The 16728-nt window shown below is 33.2% G+C and overlaps 2 protein-coding genes across 2 annotated transcripts; both read right to left on the reverse strand.

Annotated features, from left to right (window-relative positions):
- Window positions 1–212: 212 nt before the first annotated feature.
- HELRODRAFT_193409 (hypothetical protein) lies at window positions 213–7862 on the reverse strand (the record flags this gene model as incomplete). The annotated part of the gene is made up of 11 exons (XM_009026825.1): window positions 213–785; window positions 1180–1293; window positions 1419–1682; window positions 2242–2331; window positions 2933–3028; window positions 3386–3488; window positions 4137–4529; window positions 4795–4973; window positions 5200–5418; window positions 7092–7225; window positions 7829–7862. 11 exons carry the CDS (start codon window positions 7860–7862, stop codon window positions 603–605), a joined length of 1809 nt encoding a protein of 602 aa, XP_009025073.1. The 3' UTR covers window positions 213–602.
- Window positions 7863–14455: 6593 nt separating this feature from the next.
- On the reverse strand, window positions 14456–16527 carry HELRODRAFT_178752 (hypothetical protein; the record flags this gene model as incomplete). Its single annotated transcript, XM_009026826.1, has 3 exons — window positions 14456–14691; window positions 14843–15110; window positions 16237–16527. The coding sequence occupies 3 exons, from the start codon at window positions 16525–16527 to the stop codon at window positions 14456–14458; spliced, it is 795 nt and encodes a 264-aa protein (XP_009025074.1).
- Between the last annotated feature and the right edge of the window lie 201 nt (window positions 16528–16728).

Consider the following 16728-nt stretch of genomic DNA (forward strand, 5'->3'; position numbering starts at 1 on the left):
ACAAACATTATACAAAAAAGGGAAATACAAACGGATGGAAAGCCTGCTCTGAAGAACGTGAGTATCCGCCATAAGTATCGTTCCTATCATTCAGCCATTTATGTGAGTCCGGTGTAATATTAACTTTGAATGATGACGACCGTCATCATTCAACATCTTGGAAGGTCAATTTGAATGATTTCTGCCGGCTTTCAAAAAATGCAAGACCAAATAAATTAGAAACTTAAAAAATATTTATTCACTACAGCGGCGAAATAAGGAACGAATTTGTGACCAAACGAAGCGTTGTTTGCGACTGTCCAATAAAAATTATTCAAAATGACGAGTACAAATATGTGGTAAAAAATTATAGGGCTACACTGAACAAGTAAGTAAAAGTGTCCTTTGCATCTTCACTTTTTAAACGTGGTGAAGTATGTGTGGCGGTGTGCTCATATCTTCTTTCGTATTTGTTTGTTTAATTATTTGGACGGATTTATACAAAAATGTATTCAAGATATTGAAATGATGGATGATCGACTGGTTGTATGCTTGATCAACCAATCTATCTATCATTCAATCAATTAATTAATCAATTTATCGATCGACTGAGTGAAGGAATGCTATGACAGAATGGATGACAAAGGTGTTGAGACGAATGGCGAGTCCAATAACTCATTTGATGCCGCGATTGACTGTTGCTGCTGCTGTTGTTGCTGCTGCAACTGCAGTTGAACTTGTTGCTCGTTGTATGTTCGAACTCTCTCTGATAAGCCGTCCAACAGTGATTGCAACTGCACTGAATTCTGTGAACGTGATTGAAAATCAAGTGATCATTAGCAGTACTTTTGACATGTACGTGTCGCTTATTCTGGACATGAGAAGCAAAGTTAACTCATTCGAAGGTAGAAGGTAAATTTATAAATAAAAATGAAAATACAATTGAGCTATAAAATACAAAGTGTCAGATAAATTGAAATATTAAATGTTTTTTTGAATTACGAATAAGATAGAAAGTAGAGAATAATTTTTTGGGCAATCAAAGAAATTATCTTAAACATTCCTGAAAACTGTAGAGAAATTATCAACAATAAGCATTTTCATAACGACGTTGTCATAATTAACTCATATCATAAAAAAGATCTGCTTTATATAATAAACATTCCTGAATGAATAAAATAGTGATGAAGAAGTAGCAACCAAGTTTTGTAGCATCTCGACAGCGCCACTGAGGCTGTTTGTATGAACTTTGTGATGCGTGAACAACAGCAGTCTGATAAGGTGCTTGCAGACACTGTCTTGTGAACATTGAGGCTAGAGCACAAATTGCGACGATACAAGCAGGTGTTATAACAGGAATGGACGATGAATAAATGAATGAAATGATTGATATTTCAACACGAAGTACAAACACACAAACGCACATAGAGATTGTTAACCTTAAAGAACTTATCAAAGATAGCGGAGCAGAACTCAGGAGTGGCAAACATCTCCGGGAATGAAATGAGATGCGATACGAAGTCGTGCAGGAACGTGTTGCTGTAGGCAACTTCACTGACGGACTCCTCACTCAAACAGGAAACAACTCGAACGATGCTACCGGTCCATCCCTGCTTAGTGACGTGCAAGGCATAGTGGCACAGCAGCACGGCACTAACATCGTCGCATGAAGTGAGTAAGTAGCTAGGAGCTGGATCCAACTGCTGAATGATATTCAAGAAACAGGTATAATTAGAATTTAATTTTTTATTACTGAAATGTCTTTTTTTCTCACAATTAATTCATCACTATAAATTAAAAACTATTTTTTACGAATTCTATGAAACTATCATTATTTCTGTTATTTACATAACTCTGGTAGACCGTCTTCATTAGACCGTGCAAGTTACAGATGACGACAACACATGACATTACAACGGCCGGGAGACACGAACAATAACTGCTCAAAACAAAAGAACGAAATAAAAGTACTGAAGAAATGAAGGCAAACAATTCACTGTCTCCTGGAGTTGCTTAATTCGTCGCAAAGAACAGGTGACGATAAATTAACATTACAGCAGATTAATATTGTAATGCATGAACAAATGACACCGAGGCAACTAAATACATGACCTAATTACATCTGTTGACCTAATTACATCTGTTGACCTAATTACATCTGTTGACCTAATTACATCCGTTAACCTAATTACATCTATTGACCTAATATCATCCTATAATACAACCCAAACGAAGCATCATATGTGGTGCAGTCCAACCAACCTCATTGGTCTTTCCAGACATCACAGCCAGCTGATCGTCTGCCATGAGCCACGAGAGGCAAGGAAGGAAACGAGTTATCAGGTCAACGTCCTTTGTAGTGGTGTGGTGACGAAGTGGTGGTGTGGTCACGGGACGACGTAGTGGTCGTGTAGTGGTAGGGTAGTGTGGTCACGTGATGATGTGGTGGTCGTGTGGTCACGTGATGATGCGGTGGTCGTGTGGTCACGTGATGATGTGGTGGTCGTGTGGTGGGGTAGTGTGGTCACGTGATGATGTGGTGGTCGTGTGGGGGAGTAGTGAGGTCACGTGATGATGTGGTGGCCGTGTGGGGGAGTAGTGTGGTCACGTGATGATGCGGTGGAGTAGTGTGGCCACGTGATGATGCGGTGGTCGTGTGGGGGAGTAGTGTGGTCACGTGATGATGTGGTGGTCGTGTGGGGGAGTAGTGTGGTCACGTGATGATGTGGTGGTCGTGTGGGGGAGTAGTGTGGTCACGTGATGATGTGGTGGCCGCGTGACGATGTGATGGTGTAGCCGTCTGATGACGTGGTCAAGTAATGATAGCGACAGTGGTGATAAACACAAAAAAAATGAATCAGTTCGTTAAAGATATTTTTTATTATTTAAAAAATCAGAATCTGGCAGACGCAGAATCTAAATGCCATGACCAAACAGAGGCAATAAGACTGACCAGTTTAGGCTCCTTGAACAATCGACTGTCAATCATTTTCCACGCTTTCAACCCCATGCAGAGCAGGCGTACCAGAATTACGACATCCTCATTCGCCTGTTGAAAAGGGGGTCATCGTATTAGAGCATATCTCAAACCAAATCATATTAATTGTCATGTTCAATATTAAATTATTAAATTGTATTAGAACGTACGTCAAATCAAATTCGTCACAAGAATTTATGTCAAAAACTATACCAGTAAAAACACTAAAAACTTACAAAACAACAAAAATATTGACACCTTTGTATGAGCAATTTATTGACTGGCATTGATTGAACAAATGTCTCACAGCATGAATGAAACGAAAGCTGACAAGAGCGAGAGAGAGGGGGGAGAGAGAGAGAGAAAGAGAGAGTTAGCGATGGAAAGATAGATGAAACACACAGAGATATAAAAAGTAGGCCAGCCAACCCTGGGAAGTGATTCGTTGTTGATGCACGTCGTCAGGTTCTTGATGATCGAGGCAGCAATGGTGTGGATGGACTGCGGATCACAGAGGACCATAGATAGATCACTGGCGGGCGTCATTATGTTCATTATTTTATTCGTTGGTGGACACCGTCGGTTCATTTGTTATTTATTTGACGAATAAATTGAATTAAACAAATTAATTATTATATTATCATTAATTGATTATTATCACAGAAAGAAATAGAAGATGATTCTGGAAGAGTTTATTTTATGAGAATTGCTTTACTGGAAAAAGGTAGTAGTGGTTGTAACAAACAACATTAAAAAATAAATAATGAAAAAGTGTAATGAACGTTGAAAAACTCTCTCTCTCTCTCTCTCTCTCTCTCTCTCTCTCTCTCTCTCTCTCTCTCTCTCTCTCTCTCTTTCTCACTCACGGAGATATCAGATCATAATTATAAATACAATTTTTATTGATGAATCTCTCAGGAACACTGATCATTCATTTTAATATTTTTTTCTGGCTTGATAATTAAAATATTTTATCTTTAAATTTAAAAAATATCTATAACGTATAATTATATTTATGTGCAAATTATATTACAGTTAGAATTGCCTCAGAGTCAGAAAAGTACAGAGTATATAGCTTAATAAAAAAAAAACTCACTATTGTTGAATGCCTGGAAATTTTGAAATGAATTAAAAAAATAATAACAAAATGTAGAAGAATGAGTAGTGCAAAACAATTCACCCAAGTACATGTTCTTGCGACCACTTGACTGCATCAAGCAATCCTAACAGCTCCTTAGCTCTTTTTGAATCGACAAACTTCTCCCTGATGCATGCGTCGAGACACCAGGTGAACTTGTGGCACGGATCGTCAGCCAGTATTTCACTGACTTCCCGATCGTGCAGGGACATGAGGAGTTCCGATCGGAATGTGCAGTAGTGAACGTTTTGTGTTCGCAGGAAGATGGTCCTAAGGAACTGAAGAATCATCTCGTAGAGGTGGGTGTTCTTGCCGACCATCCTCACCACCTCCTGCACCGAGTGGGTCTGCCTTCGAAGTTTTGGAACGGTTTGGAAAAAAGTTGACTGTGGACTGTCCATGGAGAGGAGAGTTGATTCCTTCATTTCAACATAGCTGGTTGATGGATGGGTGTTTATAATTAAATGGTGATTATTTATACATATATATATATAAAATGTAATTTAATGTTTTTTCAACATTTCCAAGTTTTGAGTTTTGCATCTGCATGTATGTTCAATTGAAGCTGGAAATAATGAATTTCAATAAAATTTGATCAAACTTTAAAAATATTTACAGCTATAGAGATGTGAAACTTTCAAATTTAATAAAATCGATATCGATAAATGACTGAAGCTATAGAGCTAAAATGCCAAGAGACCTTCTGAGCAGTGGTGAAACCTCCTCCCCAAACAAGGATTGATCTCCCTCCCATATCTGCTGCTTCACCTCGACGGCAGCTTCATCATAGAGCTCCTTGTTCGACACGACAATCTGCAAATGTTCGGACTTGATCTTCGGCAGGTACTGCATCAAACACATGACTACTGGCCTTAATAACTGCAATTTGTGTGTGGAAAGAATGTTAATTATAATTGACAATTAAAATAATTCTTTTAAAAATCATGTTACCTTCTACAAAACAAATACATGATTCAAGAGCAACTTTTAACATTAGCGGGAAGGTAGTCAAGAAAAAATGTTGTGCAGAAGAACCATACTTTTTTGGCAGATGCAATAGAATTTAAACAGATTATTAGTTGTGAAGCTAGGTGACATATAGCACCTTCACTTTGATGACAGGCATGCACTTGTTGAGCAACTCGTTCAGCACTCTATACTTGGTTCCCTTGTCTGGTCCGGCTGCAATCTCTTTGATGCGACTGATCATGCGCTCCTTCATCTCGTCCAGGACTGACTGGTGGAACTCCAGGCGAGGTACTTTATGCAAATCCAGCAGGGGCAGAGCTGGTTGTAGAGACGGCAATAAGATGCCATTGGAAACCTGTCAGGAGAAACAAAACTCATTTGAGTAAAATTTTTTTTCCATTTAAATAGAACCAACATTATATTTTCACATTTGCTTAAAAAAATTGATTTTGTTGTCATCGTCGTCATCATCATCATCATCATCTTCCCTTCACCATCAGTTTTCAGTTCAACAAGATCAATCATTTCATTATATGATTAATTTACAATAGGAATAGATCATGTAACTAGTAATATATTTATTGAAATTACATTCAAGACTCAATGTATTATTATTTTGTTTAGTTTTTAGTTTATATTGGTTACTGTAGTGATGGTGACAATTCTGTCGGAAAAGTTTTCTTGGTTTAAATAAGTTAACTTTAATTTTATTCGTTTTAATATAATATATTTTATTTTAATATATTTGTTGTTTTTATAATATTAAAAACTAAAATGAACATTAAAAAGATGTTTGTCTATTTGTTAGATAAATAACAAATTAAAAAATACCATTAGAAATCATAATTCTGTTGCAGACAGAATTTAATAATAATTGCTTACGCCCCGGCCTTATTCTTTTTTATTCACACACACAAACACACACACATATATATACACACACGTGTCCAGCCTATCCAAACGAATACTATTCTTTTCTTCTCCCGCTCACTGCTCTTCTGGCAGTGGCGGATTAAACTTTTTGCCGTATAAAATGCCGCCTAGAGGCACTCGTGGTTTGCCGCCCCAATTTTAAATTTTATAATAAATTTAGAAATTAAATTCATATAAACGCAATATTGTTAAAACATTTTTATTAGGTACATTTTTTAATAATATTCATGTAATGTAATATTATCAATTTTAAAAAATATATTTTCTTTCATTGCAGTTTATAAAAGTTATTTCAAAACTTTACGACGTGCCTTCCTGCGCGCAAATTCATCAATAACGAAATTAATGTCTAAATCTTGCAAAATTGTTTTTTCGATGCATAGAATTGCAAGATAATTTAACCTTTCTTCGGACATTGTCGAAAGCAAATAGTTTTTAACGCGCTCTAAACAAGAAAAAGATCGCTCGGCCGAAAAGTTTGTAGCAGGAGTAAAAGTGTACATCCGGAGTAAAAGTGTACATCCGAAGAGCAATGTCTACATTTGGATATACACACTGCAAGTCATTCAATCTTATCCATTTACACAAATCAATTGGAGTGTGTGGAACTGCATTTTGGTCTAACGTAGCCTAATAAGACTTTAAATGCAACAGTTCAGTATTTAAGGTGTCGTCTAGATCGTTTGGAAATAAAGATCTTAATCCATCTGCTGCAATCTCTAACTCACCCATTGACAATGTTTTGAACTGTACAATTTCTTTGAAATTTTCATTAACTTCTACATAAGCGTTTCGTTTCTTGTTCATTTCAGAATTTAAGTTATCCACAATTACCAAAAATATGTTTACACGAAAATTTTCTCGAGTGGTAAATTCTGTTTCATTGTCAATCGATTCGTCGTAATGCCGCTTCCGTTTTCTTAATGGCGGTACCTTGTAGTCATCAACTGAAGACAGGACTTCTCCTTTTTTCCATAATCCTCAAATCTTTCTCTGAGTGATTTGAGCAACGTTAAAAGTGACTTTCTGGTTTTGAAGCCTTTTAAAGTATCAATTTCAATAAATTTCGATTACAGTCGATAGATCAATGTCTACTTTTTGAAGTTTGACGTTAGACTTGTTCAGACATTCTAAAACAAAACCCCACAATTCTAGCATAATTCCGGTTTCAAGAAAACTCAAATTAGAAATAATTCCTCTAGCCTCAGCACGAGATTCTGGTTTGAAGCCTTTTAAAGTATCAATTTCAATAATTATTTTTATTCAACTTGAATATTTTTAAATAACTAGTTTTCAAAATTTGCCGCCCCAGGCCGGTGCCTGTTGTGCCTGTGCGTTAATCCGCCACTGTCTTCTGGTTCGTCAAAGTATTTGTAAACAAATATGTATCAAATAAGCTCTTGTTAAGCTTGAATTTCAAATATAAATTTGAAACGTGTCCAGCCTATCCAAACACACACATACACACACAAATATATATATATATATATTAGGAATGCGACGGTTCCGAATCCGGATTCGGAAAAGATTCGGATCCGCGGATCCTAAATTGAGGATTACGGGTCCAAAATCAACTTAAGCGGCGAGAAAATTTTATCGATTGAGGGAAAAAGTGAATCTAAATATCAACATTGATTACGTAATAATCATTTAAAGTTATGAAAACTGATGTTTTTGAGATTCGTTTTGCACCTCTACAAATTTAACATTCAAAACAAAAATTTGATTTTTTGTAAACTTTATAATCCATTATTGCACATTTTAAAAATAAAAACTTTTTTATTTTAGAAATTCAGCTTCATGCTATGCTATATCATGGATTAATTAAACACCTATATGAAGTATCTTTGGATTTCGATCCGCCATTTAGAATTCGTTTGAGGTGTGCGCACATTTGTAGGTAATTTATTAACTTGACGTAACGTGAACGTAAAGGATGGATTCCAAACAAAAAAAAAGTTTGGTTTGGGAATATTTTTCAGTATTGGAAAATGGTACAAAAGTTAGATGCAATACCTGTGCTATAACTTTATCACGCGGCGCAAAAGATGTAAATGACTGTGGTACATCATCTATGCGTAAACATCTTCGTACCAAGCATTTTGAAAAATTTCGAAATCTTCAGCAAAAGGAGAGTGAAAAAGTGACAACAACAAAGCCTTCAACTTTTACTGATGGACAAACTCAGCTTCGCTAAGAAGGAATAGTTGCAGGTTTTCAAAGGTCTGATAAGTGGAGTGCAGATAATCCACAGTCTAAGGCCATAACTACTGCGCTAATTAGAATGATTGCAATAGACATGCAACCTTTGAGTATAGTGGAAGACGAAGGTTTTAATCATTTTTGTTCAATTGCTATTCCGAAGTATGTTCTCCCATGTCGACGGTATATAACAGAAAAGATGTTACCAAAATTAAAAGTATTTCAATTTCAACAAAATTTTATAATTTATTTTTTTTAAATTATATCCTGTATATAAAATTTTTAAATTCTAATTTAAGCCAAATAATTTTTTTTTAATGATGTTATGTTATTTGTTATTAGAATGTACTTATCTGAACTTCAACTTGCAATTTCTAACAGGAGTCCATTACCGAAGAAATCAAACGACAGATGAATGATGCAGAGGATGTAGTTCTTTCGATGGACATCTGGACATCAAAGTCAACAGAATCCTACTTTGGGATAACTGCACATTGGTTAACCACATCATACGAAAGGAAAATGTTTGTCTTGAATGTTGCACCAATGCACTCAAGACATACAGCCATTAAAATTTTACAGATTTTTAATGTTGTTCTTGAGCAATGGTGTTTACCCATGCAGAAAATTTGTATTATTCAAGAAGAGCCAACCAGATGGAATACGTGTCTTTCCGTGCTGGAACTCCTGCGAGAACAAAAAAGAGCAATAATTGAATATGGCAGTGAGAATGATTTACCGGTGTCATTAACACCAACTGAATGGCAATTAATGGAAAAATGCATAACTGTCCTCTCACCATTTGCTGAAGCTACTAATGCGATAAGCGGTGAAAGTGTTTCAATTTCAATGGTCATTCCGATTATAAAATTGATAGAAACCAAACTACAAGAAAATACATGTGAGGCTGGTGTCCTAACATTAAAAGCAGTTTTATTGGATGAGATGCGAAAAAGATTTAATAATTTTGGTGAAAATAAATTATATTCACTGGCAACAATGTTAGACCCGCGATTTAAAGACAAATTTTTCCTGAAAGAAATTCATAAAGTCACTGCGACAGATAATCTTATTCAAGAATATATGCAACTTGAAACTGATGCTGTTGGGCCTACTGAAATTGAGCAACCAGCAAAAAAAATAAAATTAATGCCAGATGATGGAAGCTTGTGGTCATCCTATAATGTTATTGCTGGTCAATCACACAATTCACAAAATGAAAAAATGGATGGACCAAGGACAACAATTGAAAAATATTTGAAAGAAGCTTTAATTTCCCATGATAAAGATCCATTAATATTTTGGAACCACTGCCGCAATCAGTATCCTCTGTTATCAAAAATAGCCAAAAAATACTTAACGCCACCACCTTGCACTGTGTGCATAGAAAGAATATTCAAGGTCTCATCGGGGATTACAAAAGGTCGCCATCGGTTGTTAATGGATAATGTTGAAATGTTAACATTTTTGAAAGTTAATTTGCCTAGAATAAAACTATCTGATTGATTAGTGAATAATGTAATATTAAACTTCCACTTTATTGATTGTGAAAATTTTTATTTTAATAAATTATAATGAATAATGCTATTTGTTACTGTGTTTAATATAACTAATATTACAATTAACTTGATACAAATACGAAAAAAAAATATTTCTTTGGTTCGTCAGAGAAACAGCTTATTTAGTTTTATGACCGCATACAACATGGATCCGGATTCGGATCCGTCCGGATCCATCGTCGAGATCCGGATTCGGATCCACGGATCCCAAAATCTTGGATCCGTCCCATTCCTAATATATATATATATATATACATATATATATATATATATATATACATATATATATATATATATACATATATATATATATATATACTTACATACATACAAACAGTATTGTCCTACCTACGTCCTACCTCGGGAGAACTGGGTCTCTGGACGCTAAACGAAGATTGATTGATTGATTGATGCACAGCATTGTATGAATTTTATCGAATTGTTGGCATTACTCGATTTAAAGTTTGTTGTTTTAATTTCCCTTATTAGAATTTATTAGAAATTGTTCAATTTATTGAAAAAAGAATTGTTATCCAAGTTCATCATGAAAATTTAATAAAAATGTGGTTATCCAAATTAAACATCCATTTCATTTTTTTAAATTTTTAATTAAATTTCAGATTTTATTTTTTTTTTTTTAAAAAAGACTTTTTTGTAAAACAAATTTTTTGATGGTCTTTGATAGTAAAAATGTGTTTAAATTAATTGTAAAACTAAATTCAAAGTTAATTTAATTCAAACATACTTTTTTGTTCTTGGATTACAATCTTTGCTCACGATTCCATCAGAAAGGTCTTTCAATAAAGTTAGGTTGATGAGGTACTGTTTGGAGGAGCCAAGCGAGCAGGCATTTGTGGCAACAAGAAGGGAACAATATGGATCAACATCCACAGGAATACAGCTACTTTGCATCTCCGAATTATGAGCAACTATTAAAAAAAATCCTAATTATGGAAAATTTTCTTTTCAAACTAGACCAAAAAGTTGAGTGGATTTTAAGAGATACGCCTTTGAACCAATTCATCAGCGACAAAACTACTGTAAGCACGAGTTTAGACTTGCCAGAGATTGAAATTTCTTTACCTATGAAGAAAGAAGCCGATTTTGAGCGTCTCGAAGAATATTTTTTAGGTGGTTCAAACTGGGCCAAAACTGTTTCAACTCTACTATATAGTGCGGATGACTTAAGGATTCTGTTCTAGCTGCTGATACGGAAATTTAACGTTGTGGGGTAGAAAAACGTTTGAAGAGATAGGTACTTCTCTGGGTCGGACAATTATGCCAAAACCCTGAATAACTCTTGCCTCATTTAGACTTTATGCTGATGTTTGTTTGTATGTAAATATGTATGTATGTATGTGTGTGTGGTGTGTGTATGTGCGTGTGCATGTATATATGTAAAAATGTATGTATGTATGTAAAAATCTATGTATTATAATGTTGAATGTGGTTGGTGTTCAACATAATTTGTTTAACTGTATATAATATTGATTCTTCACCGTTTTATGTGGTTTTGTATTCTCCACCAATACTAAATTGCTCGTTATAATGTTTCTAAATATGTTTATTAACAAAACAGTATGTATGTGTGTATAAAAATGGCAGCCAGAAATTTTATCGCTAACGAACTTTTGTATTTTTTGTCTAATAATTTTGGTTTGTTAGATGAAGATATATTTGTTACTAATACAATCGAATTTTACAGAACTGAAGATATTAATTTGGCTACAAAACCACTGAAAGGAGATTTCGAAACATTAAAATGTGAAAAACAGATAAAATTACATTTCATGGAGCTTCAAAAAAGGAAAAACTTATGGATGTCATTTCTCTGTTGAAAGTCATGAAAAATATCAGGTTTTTGGGATAAATGTCTTACTTTTGTGAGTATATACATGTAGCTAAAATTCAGAAAATGAACAATATAATGAAAATTAATTTTGACGTGATAACAAATTAAATAAGAGACATGTTGAATAAACAACAGCTGCAAACAATGCAGGCATTTTCAAAACAACCTGATAACGTTGAGCCAAAAGTTAAAATTAATAAGAATGCATTCAACTTTTCCAGCAATATTAACATTCCACACAATGTCATTGACAATAATTTAACTGGCAACAGTGTTACATGGGCAGGTGAGATGGACAATTTCATCGATAAAAACCACAAACCATTCACCGTGGTTAACAGAACAAAAAACGTCTTTGACTATACAATTTTCCAGAAACGATAAACAAAAGTAATGCAGCATATAATAACATCAGCATGTAGCATTATGTTGTGTTCACATTTATGATATATCAGACTATTTTCACGTCACCATCAGTTCTTCCATCAACAAAAATAACACCAAACCTCAAATAACCATTTTTAATAAACAAATAAATAATGATAGCAAGAATTTGGTTAGAAATAATGAGAAATGTAAATAAAAAACTAACCAACATTAGAAAATCAGTAAATTTCATAAATTACTGCATTAATTATGGTCTTTTACCATATAACATATATATATATATCATTAGTGTGTTTGATCCAAGGGTCTGGAATGCACTTCCTGGATCATTGCGAATGCCAGGATTTACCACTGACATTTTCCAGGAAGAACTTGAAGACATATTTATATTCAATGTGATTAACTAGTGATACTTTTAAGAATAGTGTAAAGACATATTTTCAATGTGATTTTCATTTTGTTTTTCCATGTCTATTTTAGTTATTTTTGTCTTCGTTTGTAAACTTACTGATAGCGCTTATGAAAACTTTTTTTAATTGGTGCTTTATATAAATTTATCATAATAATATATATATATATAAATAAATATATTATTATAATTTTTATGGCCACCTTCAGGTTCTACCGACTGTTACATCACACAGAACTTCAGGCAGGGGAAAACTTCTAATTCAGTAATTGTAATGTAATGTAAACTCAACTAATAGTTGCCTTCCAAACAAAATTAAAACATCAAACAGGAATGATTTGATTTGGTCTTATTTATTTAGTTAGATTAGATTTAATTTATCAATTTTTTATTTAATTATTTTAATTAAATAATTTAGAGGACAATTGAAAATTTTATTAAAAAAATAACCAAATAATAACCTGAAATTCTTCAATGGAAGACAAGGTTTCATCACTTGACAGAACTTCTCTAACGGTGGATGGTCCGGGTATTCCTAATTCTTCCAAACCAGCCATAGTTTCTAAAAGCTTTTTTACTTTTAGCTAAGTTGAGTTTTGATTGTCAGTAATTTTTTATAATTATTTTATTTTTATAAGATAAGAAATAATATATGAAGAAAAGTTAAATTGAGAATGTCAAAATGAGAATATTAAATAAATAAGAGCCACATTTATACTTGGTATATAATAACTATTATTATTACCAATAATAATAATAATATTTAAAAATGTTAAATCTTTTAAAACTAGAGCCGACTGAGCGATAACCACTAGCTACTCAACAATGGATATATTACTCTATTTCCAAAGACATAAAATTAAAAAGTCTATAAATTTCGCAAATATACAGCATTTTCAACTTTAAATATAATCTTAATTGTGAAAGTCAGAAATAAAGACTGAGTTATAGAGTGATTTTAGAATGAAAATATTAAAATAGTGATAATTAAATGTATACGGTCAAAATATTTCAATGCTTCGTTAAAACACTTTTTTATACTATATCTAATAACAAATTTGGATGCTAAATTAAAACAGATACTTTCAAAAATCTATAATTATATATAGGCATTCTAGTCTAGTTTAAAGACCGTTTACCTTTATCATCAATGCCTCAAATCTTATAACTATTTATAATTCTGATAAAATCATAAAATATATTGACGACACCTACCTACCTTATCAGCCCATCATCTAACACAAACAACATCCAACTAGAACTCAACTCATTAATTATCATACATGGTCAAAACAATCAATACAATCTGTCACTTAATCTCAATAAATCAATCGAAAATACACAATAGTCGAAAGAGAATAACATATTTTCAGAACATCCATCAATCACTCGCACGAATCAATTAAAAAAATATTTGACATTATTTGCTTTCACCTCCACACTCAGCATAGCACCTCAGGTAAACCACATCATAACAAAAAGACTGCAAGCATTTCAGGTACTCAAAACAGTTAACTCAGGTATCAAATTATTTGACGTCACAATCACCCATCATCTCACACATCAATCATGCGACTATGGCCGTATTAAAAGTTTTATTATTCATTTATTTATTAATTTATTTATTGATTCATTTATTCGTTCACTCATTTATTCATTCACTCAATTATTTATTTATTTATTATTCACTGGAATGTAATTTTATATATCGTTTTTTGGGTAACCAACGGAGCGATGGCCTTAGTAGAGCTCTTCTTGCAAAGGTTTTCGATGGAGTAATTGTATTAGAAAATGTTTAAGCTAAAGGAAAAGTGAAATATTACGAAATTGTGAAACAACTAAAATAATTTGCTTTTTTGGCAGAAATTATTCTAATTTAATTTTCATGAAAACATTCTATTAAAGTTGTTGCAATCAAAAAACAAAATTAAAATTCACTATAGGGACACAATTTAGGTCTTGAAAATTTTTTGTAATAAACTGTTTAACAACGATGAAAAATCTTGTAGAATGAAGCTACGTGAAATTTATTTGTTGGAAGAATATTGTTTCAAATGCCAAACAACTGCCCATAAACCTCCAACTCGCAAACAGTCAACATTTGAGTGTCATTTGACTGCACAATGAGATATCTGTGTCCATACAAATAACTCTCGCATAGAGTTATGTACCAGAAGGCAGCTTCTGTCTTTTTGGGGTATAGCCCACAAATATCGTAGCTCCATCTGACGGCAACAGGTTCCAAGCTCCTGTTCAATCCAACTTTGTAATTATCTAATCTTTCTCCTTGGTTGTTTATTTATAATTAATTAGGCCAAATGTTTTATAAATAGCGGAAAGATTATAGTTAATCAAAGTTGTTTTGGTTTAGTTTTAAAAAGTTTAAAAAAACTACAATAGAGGGTTTTATAGGAAAGCATTAGATGACGAAACCAACCACAACAATCAGCTCGGCTGACTAGCATGACATAATAGACAGCGTAGACATCCAACAAATCAACTGCCATCCAGTTCGGTGGAAGTAAATCACTGTGGAAACATCCATCGGTTAGAAGGACACCACCTCTGTTTCCATCTACTGCATGATTTGTTGGAGATAATGGATTTTGATAAACTGAACTTGAAAATGTTGTTCTCTTGATGGCAAGATTGGCCAAATTTCCTAAATTTAATTTAAATACATATTTCAGTGGTTCGTCACTTACCTTTTAAAAAAATTTTCAGTTTCAATAAATATATTTTTACGGATCAATGAACTTCAACGTATATATTTTTATAACCACTGGAATGATCGAATTGCGCTATTTGTTTAATTTCAGTTAATTATTGTTATAACCGCGGGAATGATAGAATTGCGCTATACTATTTATTATTCAATTATTGTTATCTTTGTAATTTTTGAATTGTAAACCATAGAGTGTAAAGAAATATCGTATCTATGGCTGTAAAACCGACTATTAAATACGTCCTACAAACAGTAGGCTTTAAGTGGAGGTTACAAGGGAAGAGAAAGCGAAGTTTATTGTTTCTATTACTGTTGGCATTCAAATAAACGCTCAACAAAGTTTGCCTTTGATGCAATTGTGTCCATCTATCGAAAATCTTGAACCTACGGAATAAAGAACATTTGACGATCGTCGGAAGCTACAACAGTGGTGACGGAAATAAGAGATCTTTGAAGTTATAACATTGGTCTCGGTAGTGACGAGCGTTGAAGTTTAAAACAATATTCTGTATAGAAAAACTTTGGCTGGTTGTTACGGTATATAACTTAAGACTTTAGAACACAAAATCATTTGAAATTACAAATAATCTTATCCATCACAATGAGTTTTTTTATCAAGACAGGAACGTTTACCGAAAAAAATGATTGAATGGTAGTTATCAGAAAAAAAAGATGCTTATACATTATGATAATAATATGAGAGACGTGGCGGTGTAGTTGGAAGAGACGCCACTCCATGTTCCGTGGTGCAGTGATGGTTGATTTGAGAAAAGTCACATACACTATCCCTGTGCGTCATTGTCGGGTATTTTTTAAGTCGGATATTTTTTTCATGCAAATTCGACACAGGAGCGTGATGATAACAACTTTGATGAATAAACGATAAAAACAATTAAAAAGAAATTAAATTGAAAATGAAAAAACAAACTTTGTAGAATATTATCTTTGCTCTAAAATTAAATATTACAGTGGTTTTATTATATTGACTTGTATTTTTATTACTGCTGCAAATTTTATTATCAATAGCAGCTGCGTTAAACAACATTTTCTTAGTTAAAATTTTAAATTAAAATTTTTAATAAAAAGTTAAAACAGCAGCAACCTACCATATAAAAGTACAAACAATTTTTATTATTTGAGCCCCCAACGCTGAAATGTTTCGACAAGTATGGAAAAAGTTGGCAAGCATTTTCATTGGGTAAAAAATTGAAAGATGAACACGGTGAGTACGAAGTAGCACACATCAGTGCACATTCCAACGCACTGCTTCCTATAACCGTACTTTTTATCAGAAAATCTTCCGAACAGACATGAAATTCTTCATTCCAGAATCCATATTGCCAGGTGGAAAGAGAAAAATCTAATGATATTGACGCTGGCAATTGATGTAACACCATCCAAATGTGCAAGATTATTAAGAATCTTATCATCTTCTCATTTATTGAAAACTTTAAAAATTTGAAAAATATTCAGACATGAATTTAAACTTGAAATAAATGAATTTTATAAAAAACTGAGAGGAAATTAAAATTAAAACAAAATATTCGTCAAAACGCTACTTTTAAAAACAATCTAACCCATTTTACTTCTGCGAACCT

The sequence above is a fragment of the Helobdella robusta genome, assembly GCF_000326865.2.
Source record: "Helobdella robusta unplaced genomic scaffold HELROscaffold_49, whole genome shotgun sequence".
NCBI classification, from domain to species: Eukaryota; Metazoa; Annelida; class Clitellata; order Rhynchobdellida; family Glossiphoniidae; genus Helobdella; species Helobdella robusta.